General features: G+C 32.9%; 3 protein-coding genes across 3 annotated transcripts in view; 2 read left to right on the plus strand and 1 right to left on the minus strand.

Annotated features, from left to right (window-relative positions):
• Positions 1-21543, minus strand: part of LOC145305753 (uncharacterized) — a 92507-nt gene that overhangs the window by 12132 nt on the left and 58832 nt on the right. The window contains exon 58 of the mRNA XM_080147528.1: positions 18097-18194. Coding sequence (XP_080003654.1) covers positions 18097-18194 — 98 coding nt within the window. The remainder of the gene's footprint in view (positions 1-18096; positions 18195-21543) is intronic.
• LOC145306304 (uncharacterized) lies at positions 7064-7884 on the plus strand. The gene is made up of 2 exons (XM_080148386.1): positions 7064-7175; positions 7435-7884. The coding sequence occupies exons 1-2, from the start codon at positions 7064-7066 to the stop codon at positions 7809-7811; spliced, it is 489 nt and encodes a 162-aa protein (XP_080004512.1). The 3' UTR covers positions 7812-7884.
• LOC145306305 (uncharacterized) lies at positions 8205-10750 on the plus strand. Its single transcript, XM_080148387.1, has 6 exons — positions 8205-8333; positions 8430-8536; positions 8665-8786; positions 8944-9127; positions 9273-9402; positions 9808-10750. The coding sequence occupies exons 1-6, from the start codon at positions 8205-8207 to the stop codon at positions 10534-10536; spliced, it is 1401 nt and encodes a 466-aa protein (XP_080004513.1). The 3' UTR covers positions 10537-10750.

Raw genomic sequence — 21543 nt, forward strand, 5'->3', positions numbered from 1 at the left:
CTTTCTTAGGATAAGCCTTTGCTTAGGTTAATCATATGGTTAAAAAATTTCTTCCCTCACATGATGTAAAGCATACAACATAACATATAGAAGAAATCATCTTTAAATAGTTAACTTTTTTTGGGATAAAGATAACTCTTTGGAAATTCCTTATTAAGTTGGGCCCGATTTACCATCTAGATCTACTATATCTATTGGTTCATTATACTATACTTTTGTACTTTATCTGTAGAATATTTTTTTAAAGGTTATTATCTAAAACAGCTAATTGTTCTTTTAGCTTAAAAATTAAAAAAAAAGTATTATAGCCTTCATTAGTTTTTAAGAAGTCCCACACACACAGACACACATCCTGTTTTTGTCATACATGATAGCTACAACCCCTCTAATATTTAAAGATGTTAGATTTTTAAGTTAGGTTAAAAAACGTTTCTTAAAATCGAAGCTTTTCTATAATTAGGGTCGGTCCGTCCGTACGTTCGTCACAGAGAGTTAGCTCTTTTCGTTAGTTTAAACAGGTTAGAATTGTCCTATCGATTCCAAACTTTGCATGATGATTCCTATAGTAGTTAGGTACAATTTAGAAACTCTATAATCAATACCAGAATGTCCGTACGTCCATTTGAAACATGTCGATTTTTAACTTTTTTGACAACAAATTTTTGTATATTAAAATTATCCGATTCTTCAGATTTTTTTGAAAACTGATTTCTTATGCAACAAGGTAAAATGTTAAAAGTAAAGCATCTCTATAAACAAGTCCCAAAAATGTTAGTATGTCCTTAATATTCTGCTAATTAAGTTCTGACAATCTACAAGTGCTAAAGTTTGTTTGTCCTTCCATTTCAGAGCTTCGCTTTTATGGATGTTGTCATCCTTGTTATATAGTGATTTCTTACCTTGGTATAGGCACCATGTGAAATATAGGTAAAACACATGACACATAATCGAATATTAGAAATAAGCAAGTGTTGAATCTATAGACTTTTTGGTTAAAATGAATGAACATCTATATAGATGTTAAAATTAAAATCTACAAAGAGTCACATATTATCAAATTTGATATGTTTGTTACAAAGAGTAGCTTTTATTTCTATAAGATCTTGCCTTATAATTTTTTTCTATTGTAGTAAAATTAAAAATAATCCACACAAAGTCGACATCAAATTGTCTGCATATGAAAGAATTTTAATTCTTATTATTTTAAAATTAATTAAGGTAACCTTTATTTTTCATAAGTAAGGCTTGGAGAAGTGGATCAAAAGGGTTGATATATGAGTTAGGGGCATTGAAAAGGGGGAGGGGATTAGACTAGCTTTACATAAAGAGTTAGGTATAGCTAAAGGGTACTTAATTGGAAAGAAAGCAGGTAGAGGAGAGAAGAGAGGGGAAGGGGGGGGGTTGATAAAGGTTACTTAGGAAACTTATGTAAGGTTTTAAGTAAAACTTTAAGGTAGGCTTACATTAAAAGTTAGGGACACCTAAATAGATTAAGGTATTCGTAAAGGCATGAGAAAGCAGGTAATTTTTCTTTCTTCTCTAACTTGTTTTAAAACACCTTTGACAACCAATGAATAGATATTTAAGATCTAGATGGTCTATCTGGCATCAAATTCTGTTATACATATAAAGTGGTTCCTTTAAGACAAACCCCTTTGTTAATTTTTCAACTTTTTTATTTCATGGGTGGGTGATCTCCAACACCACCTTAAATTTAAAAAAAAATACTTTTCTTTTATTTTATATTTTTTGGGGGTTGAGTACCCTCCCAAACCCCCTTAAATTAAAAAAAAATTAACTTCCATTTTTGAACCCAGTAATAGTGTCGGACTGATTATGACGTAACAAAAAAAATTAGCTAATGAGAGGACATTATTGACCAATGGTAAAATTCATAGTGGCCTCTCATTGGCTAATTTTTTTTGTTACGTCATAATCAGTCCGACACTAATACTGGGTTCCCATTTTCAATTTTTAAATTTTTTTCTTTTATTTTTGAATTTTTTTGGGGGTGAGGTGACCTCTCACACCCCCGTAAAAAAATTTTATCTAAAATTTTTTTATCTTCCATTTTAAAATTTTTCTTCCATGATATGGGGTGACTTTCCACACCCCCCGGTACAAATATTTTTTTCTTCCACTTTAAATTTTTCTGGGGATGGGGTGACCCTCTTAAAAAATGTTTTGTCTTCAATTTCAAATTAATTTTTTTTTTGGAAAAGGGGTGACCTTCCACACTCACTAAAAAGATTTTTCTTGTCAAAGGGGGAAAAAATGGCGTGCGAAGCGTGCCGCAAATTTTTTTTAACCTCCTTAAAATTTTTACCCTGGGGGTAAAATTTGCTTGGGGGGGTAATTACCCCAACTGAAATCTGTTTGCAGGGGTAAATTTTGTTTACCCCCCCAAAATTTTTTGGGGGGTAATTTAAATTTTATTAAATATTTAGTACTAAAAATGCACTGGAAGCGCGCCAAAAATTTTTTTGTTAGAGATTTTTTATTTGGGGGGGGGGGGGGGGGGGTATTTATCCCTCCTCAAATTGTTTGAGGGGGTTAATCCCCACTTCACCCCCTCTTTGGACATCTATGCCTGGAGGATCAGGACCTTCAGAATTATACATGGAACCTGAAATTGACTTGTATACCTATATTTCTTACTAGCGGCTATGCCCCTAGAGGCCTCTAGGGGCACTTGAGGAGGGGGAGTCAAATTTGATTACCCAATATCTTATTTTAGATTTTATAAGAAAAAGCAGTCATATGTGAAGTTTCAAATATTATTTTGACTCTGTAAATGTTCAAGTTAGGGCAATAAACGGCTAATTTTCGTTTTATTTGGGGTCCGTGGGAAAAAGTCTGATAATATCGGGTGTAAGGGGTTTATTATTATATTTCCATATACGAGTATATACTGACCCTTGTCCGAGAGGTGTGAAATAGTCCAAAATATAGGGGATATAAAATATTAAAATTCTGTAATATCTCACTACCCTTCTGGACAGAATATAAAATATTTTTTAGCTAAATATCATGTGATTTGCATGATTAGGAATCACGGAACCTTGGCATATTTTCTAGAACTTTCTTGGCTTTTTTTGTAGCTTAACGTTAATTAAAAAATACCGGAATTATAAGAAGCAAAAAGCGGTGCATATTTTCTAATCATTAAAATTTACTTTACCTAACCTAACCTAATCTTCATAAGCTACTGTGAACGTACGATGAAGCCCGCAACTTCGTTTTTCTTTCCATGATCCTAATTTTCTACTAATACTCCATTTGCAAAATATGCGAATTTCCCAAAACTGCTTCTGATAAAAATTGTTTTAATACTTCTTTTTTATATAAAATAAATATGATTGATATTATTTTGTTTTATTATCTATAATATAATTGGCCAAAAAGCCTTCATAAAGTGTTATAAAGAGAATATAGTATCACTGAAGATTCATATATTCCAACTTTCAATATGTAACTTTGAAGCAATTTTGTTTGTTTTCTACATTACCGAATACTTTGTGAAATCAATTCGTCTCAAATGTAACTTTTCTTAAAAATAGGTTTCTAAAACTTGAAATATAATTTTTAACTTTTTTTACCAATGAATGATGAAAGTATAAATTTAAGAACAATTTGAAATATTTACCCTCTAACGGCTAATTTATTTACTATAATTTCATCGTATTAAATCCAAATTTAATCTTGTTTCTCCCCCCATACCATTACCAGGTTGGTTACGATATTATATATTTGTTTTTTATCCGTGGTTGAGGTTGAGGTTTTGATTTGAGCAAGGGGTCGAACTTGAAACCTTACTTTTAATAAAGCAGAGCTTTTCTATGATTAGAGTCGGTATGTCCGTCAATTACGGTTAGGTATGTCCTTTAAACAGTATTCTGTATTTAACAATTTTACAAAAAAAATGACGTATGATTTTGTCAAAAATAATACATTTATAAGTCCAAGCAAACGAATGAGAAAACGTGATTATAAAACGTTGGGTACCAGTATAATTTACACTTTACAGTCCATTCAATCCCTACTTGCCTTCCGGGTTTTTAAAAATGGACAAACAATGAAATAATATGAAATATATACATGGATATACTGAGAAAGAAAATTTGTAGTTAATTTAGCTTGCTAACACAGAACTCGTTTATTGTTCATTAGTTCATCTAGTAGAAGGGGAGTGGGTAGATTGGGGGGTGGGGGGTATGGTTATTTTAGCCAGCTATGAGTTTCACTTTATCAGAATACATGAAAATATGATGCAGCATCCAAGTAATAATATTTCCGTTGTAGTAGCGCCTCTAAAATGGAATGGACACACACACAAATAATCTATGATTCATAGTCATACCCATATCAACAAGGATCACAACATCCATAAAAGCGAAATGAAATGTAATTTAGAAGCCATATTGGAATAGATATTTATCCTATTTATTAACGAGTACTTTTAAGTCAAGTTTTTATTTTTATATAATTACTGACCCAACGGTTTGAAATAGATATTTATCGCATTGTGCCGTATATGTAATTTAGAAGCCATATTGGAATAAATATTTATCCTATTTATTAACGAGTACTTTTAAGTCAAGTTTTTATTTTTATATAATTACTGACCCAACGGTTTGAAATAGATATTTATCGCATTGTGCCGTATATGTAATTTAGAAGCCATATTGGAATAAATATTTATCCTATTCCTATCATATTATAGACAACTGACATTATTCTTTTATTTTAGTAATTATGGGAAAATTGAAACAAATTTAAAATGCACGGAAAAATGTCTATAAAAAAAACTTAATTATGAAATAGCTTCGCTCCAAAAAAAATAAAATACTGAAGGCGAAGGGAAACAAATTCTATATTTAAGAAAGGTTGACCGGTCACCGATATATGAACTTGATTTATGACCCCCCCCCCCCCCCCCCCAAGAATAACAACACAAGGTGACAAGACATATGGAAATTAGGAAATAATTGTCATCCTTGTTGATATAAGCAGAATATTAATGAAGAAGAATTGTCCTATCGATTTTAAACTTTCCATTATGATTTCTGTAGTAGTTAGGTACAATTCAGAAAGCTTAGCAACTCTATAACCATTACCAGAATGTCCGTGAGTCCATTTTAAACATTTTGATTTTTATCCGTGGCGAAGTAGCGAAGCTCTAAAATTATGAATAATAAATAGACCATTTGGAACAATGTATGGTTGTCTTTTGAAGCATTAAGCTAATAGAAAAACGTTAAAACTTAAACAATTGAATTTACAATTACATAATCCTAAATTTGCTATTATTATTTTGTTTTATTATCTTGATTAATAGCTTTACTAGGGTGATAACAGATATAGTTCAAGGAGCTAAAGGTATAAGACAATGAGCGATAAATTGATGTCTATCCCCAATGATGATACACAAAATTACCCCTTCTGTAGATTAGATTTAGCGGTTGAAACGTTTGGACACTCAATTTAATGAAACAACTAATCAAAATTCAATAAAACTCTAAAGTTGTTAAGCCAACGAATAAGAAAACGCTATTATAAAACTTTGGGAACTTGTGTTATTTTTTTGCTAAAATTATTAATCTTCCTTAATAACTATAACTTTCTATTATCACCTTCCGGCTTGTTATTTGGGATGTGTGGAGTGGAAAATTTTTAACAAGGATGACAATATCCATTAATGCAAAACATTAACATAAACGTATAAGTATATTTAGTATAATCAAAATTATAAGTAAGTATTCTGTCCGTCTGTAAAACACGGGCCAAAAGCCTTCATAGCCGACGCCAACATATATCTTTTATTTTAATTAATCCATTTACGGTTTACCCTTTTATACAAATTATAGAAAAGCTTCGCTTAGTTAGAAGGGGAACTTTTATCTATTACCATATGTTTTTGTTATTTCTTGGGGGGGGGGGGGAGGGGGAGAGGTCAAAACTCAAAATCATATATATCAATCGTCATATAGGGGATTTATTTTTTTTTTGGGGGGGGGGGGTTAACTTATAAAGCCTAGGTGTCATGTTATCTTCCCCTTCCCCCACCCTCATTTTGGTCAACCCTTCTTAAATAGGGAAGGGGGGGGGGATGGGTCAAAACTCAAAATCATATATATCAATCGTCATATAGGGGATTTTATTTTGTTTTTTTTGGGGGGGGGGTTAACTTATAAAGCCTAGGTGTCATGTTATCTTCCCCTTCCCCTCATTTTGGAACTAACAAGGATTTTTTATAACTTCTTCTTCCATAAAAGCGGATATTAACACTTAAAGATTCAGGGCAAAATTGTAAGTTAATTTTTTTGGAAGACTCTAATTAACCGACCCTAATTATAGAAAATTATAGAAAAGCTTTGCTTTTAAAATGCAGTGTAAGTTACAGTAATTAACCGATCCTAATTATAGAAAATTATAGAAAAGCTTTGCTTTTAAAATGCAGTGTAAGTTAAAGTAAGTAAATGAAAGTAAAATTAGTGACAGACGGACGATACGTTATTAAAGAAAAGCTTTTGCAAAAGGATAGATATTGGTATAATATAGGTCATTAACCTTTCAAGTTTCAACTTCAAGGTCACTTATTTTAAAGGGTGTGATATATAAATTTTTTTCATTTTAATAACCCACTCTTATTAAAAGCAAAGCTTTTCTATATTTCAAATTAAAATTTCAATGTCTCTTATTAAAAGCAAAGCTTTTCTATATCCTGTAAAAATTACATTTTAATAACCCATTTTTACATTTAATACAAATTTGTAATTTAAATTGTAGGGAGATTGCCCAGCCGCCAGCAAACTTGAAGATTAAGAAGTTACTTAAGGTAATTTAATTAATAATAATTAATAATTTAAATCAAAAGACAAAATGAATAATGATTAAATTAAATTTTCTCAGTCCTTTCTTTTGTTTTCCCTTTCGTTTCTCTTAGTAACATACTTTTAAGTTTTAGTTTTTAATAATGCGTAATAATATTATTTATTAATTGTTACTTAAACTTTCTAATTTAATTGGTATTTATAACTCATTGTGTAAACAAGTTGTTAATATGGCCAGAAAAAAAAGTAATAAATCTAGTACGTCTGATACTCCAACAAGAAGATCGCCGAGACTCGCCGCCAACCGCCGCCCTGCTGCTGGAGCTTTTGAACAACAACGAGGTATAAAATATATTCTTTAGTTATACTAAAAGTAACAGGATGTCTGTCTGTGTGTGTGTGTGTGTGTCTGATCTCGCTAACCGATAAACTGGTAGATTTTTTATTTGTCCCTGGAAGGTTTATAACTATTTTAATTTACCTTTTGTTAAGTATATACATATAGTTACTTTAATTAATATTACTGTAGTAAAGTTTAAATAAAGTCCGTTCGTTTCGTTTTCGTATATATTAATTATTAATTTAATTTATTAAAATTAAGGTGTGCAACGAAACCACCAACGAAACCTGGCTGACCTACTGCAGCAGAACCATAATGGACAATTAGTGTTGATTGTTGGTTCCAACAACAACATTAATGGCGTTCCGCCCCTGCCGCCTCGTCCAGTTTTACCTCCGCCACCTCAACCTCCCCAAGTCCCGCCTCCAAACCCGCCTCCACCACGTCCAGGCACGCCTCCTCCACCACCTCCACCGCCCCAAGACCCGCCTCAAAACCCGCCTCCACCGCCTCCACCACAGCCACAACAACAACGTAGACAAGCGAATGAAAGGCCGATCGTAAATTTTAATGTCGGCTCGAATTCAATTGTCGTGTTGTCTGATGTCAATGTTACCTTTAATGTTAATTATCCTTAATTTGATTGATTTTAATAGTAATAGTATGTATTTTGATATGTTTAATGTATTTATTTTCAATTTTTATGTTGTATTTTGATCATGTATTTGTAACTAGTCTAAGTCTTTAATTGTTTTAAAATTAATATAGTGTGCTAGAATATAATTATTTTTAATTTATTTTTACGGCAAAGCGTTTTTAAAACTAGGTAGGTCCGTACGTAATATTAATATTTCTTTATACTAAAGTAACAGGATGTGTGTTTGTTAATTTTTACGGCAAAGCGTTTTTAAAAATATACGTTATATTAATATATCCTTATACTAAAGTATAACTTTTAAAAAAGCAACATGGACGTACGGACTTTCTGGTAACGATTATAGAGATGCTAATCAATAATATGTCTCTTTGTTATGTCAGGTATTGAAGCCGCAAGAAAAGTTGCACTTCAAAGTGCAAGAAACCATGGAGTTATGGTTGAACTTCCCTGTTTGAACCATCAGTCGGATCTGGCTGTTGAAGATTCCTTGGAAAAGACAAAGGTAATGTAATAACTATTTGTTTGTATTTGCCTTTATTAATAGTAATGGTTTTGAAAATAGTAAGGGTTTTGAAGGGTTGATTGATTTTGTATTTAGGAAAACGTGGATTACAGAGATACGCTGAAATATGTGACAACATTAAATGGGAAACTGCGCAATAATAAGCGCTTAAGAAAGATCTACAAACGATTCAAACAACGAATGTAAGTGTTATTTTTTAACCAATGAGAAGCCAGTTTCAACAATTATTTTTTTTTTAAATTCAAAGAAAACATTTACAATTAACCAATGAGAAGCCATTATTAACTTTTAAAATATATCTTTTTTTTAGACTAGTGAAGCCATGTGATACAAGATGGAGTTCCATTGTGAACATGTTGATCCGTTTCTTCGAACTCTTGGAGAATGAGGACTTGCTGAAAGCTGTAAAACAATCACTGATTGATCAAAAAGGTATACATATATTACTCACAATACACATTTGTAATTTTTTATTTGGTTTGGTAACACAAAAATATAAATAGACAATAGTTGAGTTGAAGTATTTTTTTTTATGTGGTGATACAAATTTGTAATACTATTTCTTTTCAAGTATTTTTTTTATGTTTAGTCAATATTACATGGCCTACTCAAGAACAGATTGGTCTGTTAGCAGATATCAAAGCTGTCCTGGTGAAAATTGATGGTCCAATCACTAAATCTGCACAATCCCTGGAAGCAACCGTACCTAGCATGTTTGCTAATCTAGAAACTGTTCTTTCAAATCTGGCTAAACTGGGTAAAGAGAATAACAGGTTGGTTTTTAATTTTTTTAGTTGCAAAAAATGCGCCATACTAAAGATATAACAAATAAAATGTAGAAAAGTATTATAGGGAGGGGAGGAATATAAAAAAAAAACATATAAAAAAAGCTATTTTATTTTATTTATATTTTTGCAGGTTTGCTGTCACAATGTATGACAAACTGAAAGGACGTGTAACAAAAATGCTGAATTCTCAAGGTTGGAAAGCGCTGTTGTTTCTGCACCCCTACAGCAAGACGTACCTGGAGATGATCGTAGGCGACGGCGTAAGTTTTAGGCTTTCTTAAAATGAGATATTTAATGGATTTTCATTTTATCATTTTTGATTTTCTATGATAAGGAATAAGAATAAAAAACATATCAAATAGCTACAAATAATTTTCATTTTATCATTTTTGATTTTCTATGATAAGGAATAAGAATAAAAAACATATCAAATAGCTACAAATAATCGTCATCCTACAACAGATATTATATCAAAATTTAAAAGAATATATGACGTCAGAAAAAAAATAAAAAGTAACCAATGAGAAGCAGGCATTTACTTCTGGCGGCTGCCGCTAAAAGTGAACACTAATACTAGGTAACAGGTTCGAAATTGAGACTAAGTTTTATAAGCTTTCTTAAAATCATGAGATAGATATTAAAATTTAAAGAATAAATTTTTACAGGAAAAGAAAATGCCCAGCCAGCTAGTTGATGAGAAATTTGCCAAAGAGATCCTGGATGATGGCTATGAATTGTCCAAGTTAATCGGCGAGCGCGTTATTCGTATCCAGTTGGCTAAATGTAGCGAGACCGAGGACGAGGACGAGACTGACCAGGAGAATGGAGGAGATACTACCAGCATCGAGGACGAGGAGGAGGAGGAGGCTCCAAGCAGTGCTGCAACAACAAACAATGACGAAGATTCAGAACCCGATGTTTTCGCTGTTTTTTTTGAGGAAAAAAAGCAAAAATATCAAGAAGAACAACAAAATAAGAAGATAAAACCAAAGAAGAAGAAAAGCAAAGAAGAACAAGTCAAACTTCTGAGGACAGCCATGTACACAGGTCTGGAGAAATGGCGCAATCAAAACGCCACAAACCTTGTCGATTTCTACAGAAAATCCACCAAAGGAGATAAGAAGAAAGGTTCAAGATCCGCAACCATGGATCTAATCCATGGTACTGTGAAAAACTTATTGGAAGAGGACCAGTATCCAGCCGAAATCAGGGAGCTATTGGGGAACCTTATCCTTCTGCCGGTCAGCAATTCGAGAGTGGAAAGAATATTTTCCCATCTCAAATTGCTTTTCAGCAAAAGGAGGTATAACCTCAAGGCCCAAATGGTTAAGGAACTGATGTTCCTCGGATACAATAACCTTGTTCCCAAATCAAACGTCAAAGATTTTTTGTAAGCTGCTAAGCCATGAGCCGTTTGCTTTGAGATCAATCATTCTTCTTGTACATATTTTATTTTTAATACATCTATATTGTTTAACTTTAATAATATTATCAATAAATTATGAAGAAATAAAATTGAAAATAAACGTATAATTAAAGAATCATAATGGCAATGCATTTCTATTTTCAATTGTGTATGAATATTATGAAATAAACTTATTTAGTACAGCTAATTTCTTATTTATTTATCCATAATAAAAATTCTTTCTTATATAGTGATAAGCGTGACCGCGATGGCGCGTCAACTCGCGGTTGCGATGGTTATAGCTTTCCCCACACTCGTTTCTCCGTCGTCTTTCACTCGGTACGGGCTCTCCCTCGTCCGACGAATTCCTCTCTTTCCATAAATTTTGTTGTTATATAGGGGTTCTAACGACGCGCTTGCGTTATGTGAAAAAACAAGTAAAAAAACGGGCAAAAGTATAATATTTTTGGGAATTATTTATCAAAAAACAATTAATGCTTTACTAATATGCATTTTTCAAGTAATTTTCCAGCTCGAAGAGCTATATAAGACAATTTAAGCTTATTTTATTCATATAACTAGCACATAAATCTCACTAGTGTGAGCGCTCTAAATGGTATTACCTTGGTATGGGTTTACCTTGGCAAATCAATCGATCAATGAAATGTGAATTTTGCGAATCACGAAACCTTCTTAATTCAATCTATTTGAATCTTGGAATTTGAAATATGAATTTTTTTAACCTTTAATTTAACCAATTTAATTCAAAGGGGGGTAGAGTGGCGACCTCCCCCCCCCCCCAAAAAAAAAAACCAACAACTTTAGGGATTTTAAGTTAATTCTGATTGGTTAGTTCTTTAAGTTAAGTGTCTAAACGTTTTAACCACTAATTGTAATCTACAATAGGGATAATTTTGTGTATCATCATTGAGGATGTACATTAATTTATTGGCCATTGTCTTATCCCTTTAGATCACTACTAATTAATACATAATGACCTTTTTTTGATACATAAATTACAGTCTGTAGTTAACCATAAGTGGTTGAAACGTTTGGACACTCAACCTAATGAACCAACCAATCAAATTCAACAATTCTGCAAAAGTTGTTGAAGCAATGAATAAGAAAACCTTATTATAAAACTAGTAGAATAAACAGCCCAATGGAAGCAAACCAGAAAGTCATTTGAAATAATGTTTTTGAAATAATGATTCTTAGGACAACAAAACACAATGTTATAAGCGAATGATAAAGTCTAAAAATGAAAGTTTGAATTAATATCAAGACCTAACAAGGATGACAACATCCATAAAAGTAAAGATCTGAAACGGTAGGACAGACGAATATTAACTCTTGTAGAGTGTCTGAACTGAATATACAAAATATAGATTGTAATAGGAATCAGTCATTGACGTCACAAGAAAAGAAAAGTAGGATGTCTTTATTCATTTATATTACTAAAGAAAGAGTAAAGACTCCCTTGTGTGCGTGCAAGTATTTAAATATAATATGATTTATTGTTATTTGATCTTTGGGTCAGCCACGGTGTTCGTACAAAAATGTTTAAATAAAAAGAAACATATTGAATAGCAATGTTTAAATATAACAAAAAACACAATGATTTACTTTTATTTATGTAGAAAAATAAGACAAAATTTTAAAAACTTGAGTATTTGGTATATTATATAAAGAGCTAATTTTCATTATTGGTGCATCATTGTAAACCCTCCCCCCCCCCCCAAGCCGCGGGAATTCATTAAGAATAGATAGAATAGGAGGAGAATTATGAAAATAAATTTCCTATTTTAATTTTGATAAGACAATGGCTGATAAATTGGTGTAGGCATTTAGGATATTTTCAATTCATCATTTATGCATCATTGTAAAACAACCCCCCCCCCCCTCGCCGGAATTCATTAAGAATATGATATCCTGGACCGGCTTTGTAAAGTCACAGGACACGTATGATATCTATGTTTATAGCCCCCCCCCCCCCCCCCCCAAGGAGTGGAATAAATAAAGTATAGCCGTTTGAGTTTCCTAGTTTAATTTTGATAAGACAATGGCTGATAAATTGGTGTATTAAAGGATGCAAACTTTTTTATTTTAATATCCGTGGAAAATTATGGAAAATGCAGCGGATATTAATTGATTTCAAAGCCATACTAGAAAAGCTTTTCTTTCATTCAGGGTTCGGCAGCCATAGTCTCTGTGGCTTTTCATATTGAATAAAAGGCAAACAACAAGTCAAGTCATGACTAACTTTTAAAATCATTGGAAGAAACATTCAAAAAAAATACACTTAATTAAAGAAAAAAGTTACACTTACATGACAACATACAATGGCCGATAAATGATGAGACACAGTCTTGCCCCATCTGTAGATAAAATTAGAGGTTGAAAAGTTTAGACACTGAACAAAATGAACAAACCAATCAAAATTCAATAAAAGTCCCTAAGATCTAAAGCCAACGAAAACATAATTAACAAGGATGACAACATCCATAAAAGCACTGAAACGGTAGGACAAAAAGACATTAACACTTGTATAGTGTCAGAACTGAATAATCAGAATATAAATGTATAAGAGTCGAAGCAAAATTGAACGGAATAAGGAAAAATAGATTATATTTATTTCAGTACTTACGAGATTTAGTGAATATACATCAAAAATATATTCACCAAACCTTATTCTAATTTAGTGGGTATTGAAATATTAAAACATATTTTTTAATATTTGTTGACCATCTGAGAAGGTAACAAGATATTACCCTCTGTTAATATATATTAGTATATTCAGATTTTCAATTTAGATATTCCCCTTCTATGTGTTAGGATATATGCAGAAAGGTGTGAAGTTTGGACTTCCGGGGTACATGGGATATTAAGAAATTTTAATATATTTACGGGAAAATAATATTTACAAAATATTGATAAACAGTAATATTTCACTACGAAATCACCCTAGTTTTGATTTATTTAATATTTTTCAAGAAATATTCAAACTTCAAATATGATTGAGAAAAAGTAAAAAAAAATTTTGTTGGGTAGAAAAATTTTTTTTGGGGGGGGTTTGCCTAGATATACCACACTTTTCTGGGATCTTGCTGTGTCAAGTATCAACTGTTGGGAATATCAAAGGATGACTCCATGCAAAATTTGAGCCGGATCCGGCCAAAACCGGCCGTGAATTTTATGAAAAACCGGTTTTTTCCCGGTTTTTAGTAGGTAACTGTAAATCGATTCAGCTGGAGCAAAACCAGTTGGAGGTACAAAAAATTTTACTTCACGTGAAATTTAGCCAATGCAATTGCCTACAAAAATGTAATTCATCATCAACTTGATTGGACAACTCTTTCTCCTCCTAAATGTCCATTAAAACCTTGGAAACGGCAAAAATCGCCAAAAATCACGCCTTCGGCGGCAAATACCGGCTAAACGGTCAGCCGGAGGCGAATGAAACATAAATAAAGAAATGTCCGCCTCAAAAAGTTGTTCAACATCAAAAAGATGCTTGAAGTCTCTAAAACGACTCCTTCCCCTCCTTTAAGGGAAAAAACTGAAAAAACGTGATTTTCAAAAGTATGCCCACTTCGGGGGTGTGGGGGGCACTGAACCCGTCACCCCAGGGTCACCAAATATAAAGTTTAGGCGGCCCACAATGCTGAATTTTCACCAAGTGAAAGTCTTGTGTCATTATCTCTTATGAGAAAAAGTTATTAATTAATTAAAATTTCAAATTGTGATTTTTTGATGGATTTCTTTGATGAAATGACAGGCTGGTCAATTTTTAGGCCATTTTTTGCTGTTTTCGGCCCGCCACGCCCAAACGGTTTGAGATAATCTCACGGGACCATTTGCCCGACCTAAGTTTGGTTATTTGTGAGGTCTAAGAAAAAAAAATCCCGGATTGGATGAAGCACGACGTCGCTGCGCGCCGTCTAAAATCGCTGGTCGGCTCATTTTGGCCCCTCAAACCCTCACCTTGTGCCATTTTTCTGTGTAAAGATTATAATTATAATCTTTTGCGTAAGTGTGATTTTTTTCCTAGACCTCACAAATAACCAGACTTAGGTTGGGCAAAAGGTCCCGTGAGATTATCTCCAACCGTTTGGGCATGACAGCCCAAAAACCGCAAAAAATGGCCTAAAAATTGACCAGCCTGTCATTTCATCAAAGAAATCCATCAAAAAATCACAATTTGAAATTTTAATTAATTAATAACTTTTTTCTCATAAGAGATAATGATACAAGACTTTCACTTGGTGAAAATTCAGCATTGTGGGCCGCCTAGACTATATATTTGGTGACCCTGGGGTGACGGGTTCAGTGCCCCCCACACCCCCGAAGTGGGCATACTTTTGAAAATCACGTTTTTTCAGTTTTTCCCCTTAAAGGAGGGGAAGGAGTCGTTTTAGAGACTTCAAGCATCTTTTAGATGTTGAACAACTTTTTGAGGCGAACATTTCTTTATTTATGTTTCATTCGCCTCCGGCTGACCGTTTAGCCGTTATTTGCCGCCGAAGGCGTGATTTTTGGCGATTTTTGCCGTTTCCGAGGTTTTAATGGACATTTAGGAGGGGAAAGAGTTGTTCAATCAAGTTGATGATGAAGTACATTTTTGAAGGCAATTGCATTGGCTAAATTTCATGTGATGAAAACTTTTTTGTACCTCCAACCGGTTTTGCTCCAGCTGAATCGATTTACAGATACCCACTAAAAACCGGAAAAAACCGGTTTTTCATAAAATTCACGGCCGGTTTTGGCCGGATCCGGCTCAAATTTTGCATGAAGTTATCCTTTGATATTCCCAACAGTTGATACTTGACACAGCAAGATCCCAGAAAAGTGTGGTATATCTAGGGGTGCCCCCCCATCATCATTTTTAATTTTAGTTAAAAAATTAAAAAAAAAAAAATTGTGGGGGGGGGTATTTTTCATTTTTGGGGGCGTTGGGGTTATCCCACCCCCCCAAGAAAAAAGTTATAAACCTTCCCAGGACTTATGAGAAGCTACCTTGTTAAGGAGAACCCAATCGGTTCAGTGGTTAGCGAGATCCTTCGGTACAGATACACAGACAGACACACAAACTTCCTGTTACTTTAGTATAAGGATGAGGATGTACTACTACAGGTTTGGGGGGATGTTTTATGGGGTTCAGGAAACCCTCCCCCAAATAAAATAAAATGGAGGGGATGAAAAATATATCTCCCAAAAAGCTGTATTTTGTCCAAAGTTTTTTTTATGTTTTTTTTGGTGATCCCCCCCCCCCCCTAAGTAAAAAAGGATGTAAAAACAAAGGTTGTTGAATAAAAGTGTGGAGGAAGTGAAAATTCATTATCAAATAGGGGACATGCACAATTTTTTTTTAGCCCTCTAGCTTTAATAGGAGCTGAGATAATGGGGTGGGGGGGCATTGAACTACTGATAAAGGTGCGGCAAGGGGCCCAACTGTTAAGGGTTAAGTCTCACAAATTATGGATCCCGATTGACCATCTAGTTCTATTATATCTATTGGTTAATTATACTGTAGTACTGCTGTACTTCCTTATTATTTTTTTGGTTATTTTTAAAAACAGCAAATCGTTCTTTTAGCTTGAATTAAAAAAAAATATTATAGCCTTAAATAGCTTCAAAGTTTCTATTTAATTCCCATGCACACACAGACATACATCCTATATTTGTTATACATAATTGCGGCTACTTTTCTAAACTTTAAAGATGTAAGATTTATAAAGAAAGATTTTAAATTTTTTTTTGTACAGAGTGATTTCTTTGCTTGGTATACAGGCACTACATGAAATATAGATAAATCACATGACTCATAATCAAATATTTGAAATGGAAAAAGTGCTGAATCTTTGATCCTTTTTTGTTAAATTGAATGAACAACTATTGCGACGTGAAAATTAAATTCTACAAAGAGTTATATTTAAAACTTATTACAAAGAGTATGCTTTTAGCTCTATATGAATCTATAAGATTTTTTTCTATTGTATTAAAGTTTAATTTAATCCACAAAATGTTTTGTGAAAAAAATATATCAAATTGTTAAGCTAAGAAACAATTTTATTCATTATTTTTTTTAATAAATTAACGACACCCTTAGGTAAACCTAGGTGGAGAATTATATGAAAAGGGAGGATTTATAAGGCTGGGGCATCATAAAGGGAGAGGGGTTTATGATAGGGATTCCTAAATCTTTTACTTAAAAGATAGGAAGAGTTTTTATTAATCAGCTAAAAAATCTCTTAATTAGTAAAAACAAGATTAAGATTAAGGGAAAAAATGTAGAAAACTTAAAATAGAATATACAGCCTCATGATAATTTTTAACGCCTCTAAGTCTAATGAAACTTTTCTTATATAACCCCAATTGAAAGAACACTAAGGGACGGGGGGGGGGGGAGGGGAATGGTGAGTGTTATGGCGGCTATTCATTGGGGGGGAATCGTTTGAAAAGGGTAGATGTGGAGGGGGGGCTGGCAAAGGAAGACAACTTAGAGTACCTTATATTGATATGATAGGTTTATGTAAGGCTAAAGTATTCCTATCAAAATCTTTACCTAAGCTTGACATTACTAAATTTAAGGGTAGACTATCTCCCCTAAACTAAAGTAAGGCTAAAGATACCCTTATTTTTAAGGGGTCCCTAATAAACCGTTTGTGATTAGCTTTATTATCATATTTAATATTCGTAAAAAAATTGTCTATAATACAAAACTTGAATATTCAGTATGGTCTAGAAACGGTTCTCAGTCAAACTGAAAAAAAAATGTTTATCATAGTATTGAAGACAATTTTCCACGAATATCGAAATAAAAATCATAAAACTAATACCAGTTTTGTTATCCCGGACCTTTGAAATGTGTGACTATTAAAACGCATAGACAGACACTCATAACAACCGTACAACATAAAAACATTTCTTACAAAAGTGAAAGTAATAAATAAACAACTATGAATAAAGTTAAACCATTTTTTCTTGTTTCAATTTTATTTAGATGTTATTTAAAATTTAAGACGTCTAGACTTTTGTTCTCAAAAACTTTACTAAGGGAAAGTTTCATGAAGGGATAAGACAATGGACAAAAAATTGGAATAAAAATCTCAATGATGATAAACAAAATTACCTCTTATAAGGATCAAAATTAAGAGTTGTAAAATTGAAATACCCCTAGCATGGAGCCAACCAATCAAAATTCAATATAAAATAAGATAAGGTAGATATAAACTTTGGGTACCAGTGTAATTTACAGTCCAATGTCCCCTCCCTTCCTGATTCTACATTTCGGATTGATCTAATCTCAGACATGTTAGAATTTTAATGTCGATTCAAAATTTATCTAATGATTCCTGTAAAAGTTAGGTACAATCCAGAAAGCGTAGCGACTCAATAATCATCACCAGAAAGTTCAACACAGTGCCTTTACATTATCAAGAGAAATCAGCCCTCTTAACTCAAGTACACCTGGAGGATTCTAGGGGTGCATTTGCTAGTTAATGAAAAGATATAGCGCAATTTAAATAGCTATCCAGCTGCTGCTTACCTTTGCTTTTTGATCAGCCGTTTGATCGAGTATCCGCCGATTATCCAGATGACAAGCAGCTGCTCAGCTAGGAGAGTGGAGACTTCCAGCCAGTTCACCTGAAATCAAGGACAATCATTTTTATACGTAGCGCGGCAACATTTCACTTGGGGCATTGCACTTGGATTCGAGACTGGACCACGTGACATTGCTGTACATACTGCTGCTTAGTATGGCGCGTGGCACTAAAAGTGAAAGTAGGGAGAATGCCTTGGCTTGTAAACAGGCGCAACTCATTACCATGCACAGACTAAAATTGTGCAATCAAAGGGTTGGTTGTCTGTTAAAAAACCACCTGGGAAAAATATCCCTTCAATTTTTTTATATTTTTCAAATCAAAATTAAAGTGGAGGTTTGATAAACTCTAGACCCCCTTACCTCAAGAGCCTCGAGGGGTCTCTAAGGGCGTAACCGCAAGTTGTAATAGAAACAGTAGTAGGCTCACTTTTTAATGTCTTCAAGTATGATACGGTATGGCTCGAAACTCTATTTCTCGACAATTACTGTTTATATTTGCAATCTGAGCTTAAATAAATTCTAATTCATTTTGCGCCATTACTTTGAACTCGATTAATTTATGCTTCAATAAAAATTTTAATTACAAATTTTGTAAGAATTTCTAATTAACTTTGTCAACGCTAGGGAAAGGGAAGATAAATATCCTATTATATAAAGAAGTAAGGATTTGTTGTCTGTAGCTTAGGATCTCAATAACTACTGAACTGATTGAATTCTTCATTTTAGATAACCTTCAAGTAGGTCCAGATGGTTTAAATCTATCTTTAAAAATTTTGAATGCACAGCCCCTAGTTGCTCGGAGCGTAGCAACTAGTTTAATAAAAAATTCGCATGTCTTTTAAATTGTATTGGGCAGTGTTCTGGAGCCGGAGCCGGGAGCAGCAACATTTTTGGTGGATCCGGAGCCGGATCCGGAGCCGTATTTTTCGTTAAAAACGGCTCCGGCTCCGGACTAGCTAAAAATGATTTTTTAAAGTAATATTATAATTTGGCAACGGTCTATTTCCATATAATAAACTGAAAAACTATTGTTACTTAACAAATAGACACACATCCTTCTACTTTTATATAGCTTTAATCAAATAAAAGCAAAATATTTTATATTATTTATTTTATTTTATCAAATTCAATAATGAAAAAAAAATTGATATATTAATTTTAAGGTAGGAGCCGGAGCCGGAGCCACATCAAAATTATACGGCTCCGGCACCCTGGTATTGGGTATACATTACAAACATAGATGAACCCTTGTTAATTCTTTTTTGACTTAAACTTAATTAATTAGAAACTTTTAAAAAGCTATAGACTGATATTCAAAGCCCTAATTGAAACAGGATTCATGGACGTCCACGGGTTGGGGACATACAGTTATTTAACTCCTACCCCCTCTATTATAACTTCAATGATCAAAATAAATGTCAATGTTAATCGAACTGAATGACAAAGTTTTTCTAATCTTTTTTGTTCATAGCGTAAAAGATATCTTGATATTGGTAGTAAGAATAGGATTAAACCTTCCATTATCAGGCGCACCATATTTCCATGTAGGGTCACCCAGACAAAGGCCATGTTATCAAAGATTCCATTTGTTTTGTTTTATAAAGCTGCTAGTGGTTGCTACCCCCTAGATGAAGGTATTTTATCTTTGAAGAAGATCGGAGGTAACATTTAACAAAGGGGGAGGTAGGTTTTGCTAAAATTCCGTAAAATTGTGAGTTTTATGGCTTAAAAACAGTAGTAGATCGGTAATATTCACTAAATGTGAATAGAACCATAGACAACAAATTTTATATATTTATATTTTGTGAATATTATCATTCTACTACTATTTTTATGCCTTAAAACTCACACCTTTACAGAATGTTAGCACAACCTACCTCCCCCTTATTGTAAATGCTCCAAAGTGTTTAAGAAAGTATAAACCTTTTATAATATTACCTTAAGTAATTAGTAATAAAATGATTGTTTTCATGTAACTTCATGTAAAGTTAGATGTTAGGTTGTAGTCAAATGCTCTTATTAAGTCAAACTGTTTATACAACATTTGGTCACAATTAAGAACACTTTGACTTAATCAGAGCATTTGACTACAACCAAACACCAAACTTCACGGAATTACGCGAAAAAAAATGATCCTCTCATGCATAGAATCGTATTATAGACAGCTTTTCACGGATAGTAAAATCGAACCAGTTCTAATCCAGCGGATATTTCATATATCTAATATTTAAATCCTTCTTCTACTCTATGTAATGTTACTAAAGCTAACGGCGAAATTACTTTTATTAATTAGAAATTTGAACAAAAAGAAAATTTTGCAATATTCATTTTAAGTGCAATCTGTAGAAATTTTATAAAATACTCCATAAAAATCGCAGTAAAAACATATTTTGACAAAAAAAAAGATTAGTGAAGTATAGTAAAGTAAAAATATAAGAATTTCTTGGGTTGTTCTAATTTATAAGGTTGGGAAACATTTACATTTGCATAGTGAAATGATATTTCCGTTTGATTGATTGCTTCATTTAGACAATTCATGTTGGTAAAATTGTAGTTCCGCCAATAAACAAATAATAATCAATTGTTACCAATCTCTTTGTAATCGTCAAACCGGATTTAAATCTAAGATTGGATGAAACTGATTAATATCCGCTGAATTTTAACAGATTCTTAGCCATACTGAAAAATCATGTATTGCATCGTATTACAGACAATTTTCACGAATATTAAAATAAAAATGATAAAACTGGTTTTATTATTAAATTATTTCATTTTAATATCCGCGGGAAACTGTCTATAATACGTTGCGATAAATAACTAATATTGAATTGTCCTATCCCTTTACCCCTCAGATTCATTTCTATAACCTTTAAAGAGGCCTCTCCTCTCTCTTCTCTGTTTCAGAGTAAGGAATTTTTTTTTCAAAAATAATTTTACCATAAAAAAGAACATTTGTTTAATTTGATTAGATTTCAATACATCCATTTTAAATTCACAGCCTGTAGATGCTATGGGCGCAGCCGATAAACTATTATATAAAGTAGTAGGGTTTTATTTGTTTGTACATTAAGATCTCTTTAGCCAACTGAGCAAATCGAATTTTCCAGTTTAGGAAGGCTGCACTCTTATCTCCAACTTCGAATACAGAAATTCGTCCCTAAATGCTGGAGACGCAGAGCTAGTAAAATAACAGGATGTGCGTGTATGTGTGTGTAAAAAAATTCAATAAGTTATCACACTGACTACCACTGCAGTTTTTAACGAAGCTTCATAATTGTCCTTGGCAGGTTCAAGGCTATTTTTACCTTTTAATAGTCATATTTATCGAAACATGCCTATAAAGCTACGAGAATGATATCCAAGTCAAGTTTAAATGCCAGAATAATTATT

This window comes from Acartia tonsa, chromosome 14 (assembly GCF_053477335.1).
Source record: "Acartia tonsa isolate MP-2025a chromosome 14, ASM5347733v1, whole genome shotgun sequence".
NCBI classification, from domain to species: Eukaryota; Metazoa; Arthropoda; class Copepoda; order Calanoida; family Acartiidae; genus Acartia; species Acartia tonsa.

Bases quoted from the DNA above. Each gene is read 5' to 3' on its own strand.
- LOC145306304 (XM_080148386.1), top strand. From the start codon at position 7,064: ATGGCCAGAAAAAAAAGTAATAAATCTAGTACGTCTGATACTCCAACA. The intron at 7,176-7,434 runs GTATAAAATATA...ATTAAAATTAAG, and splicing joins AGCTTTTGAACAACAACGAG to GTGTGCAACGAAACCACCAA.
- LOC145306305 (XM_080148387.1), top strand. From the start codon at position 8,205: ATGTCAGGTATTGAAGCCGCAAGAAAAGTTGCACTTCAAAGTGCAAGA. The intron at 8,334-8,429 runs GTAATGTAATAA...TTTTGTATTTAG, and splicing joins ATTCCTTGGAAAAGACAAAG to GAAAACGTGGATTACAGAGA. The intron at 8,787-8,943 runs GTATACATATAT...TTTTATGTTTAG, and splicing joins ATCACTGATTGATCAAAAAG to TCAATATTACATGGCCTACT.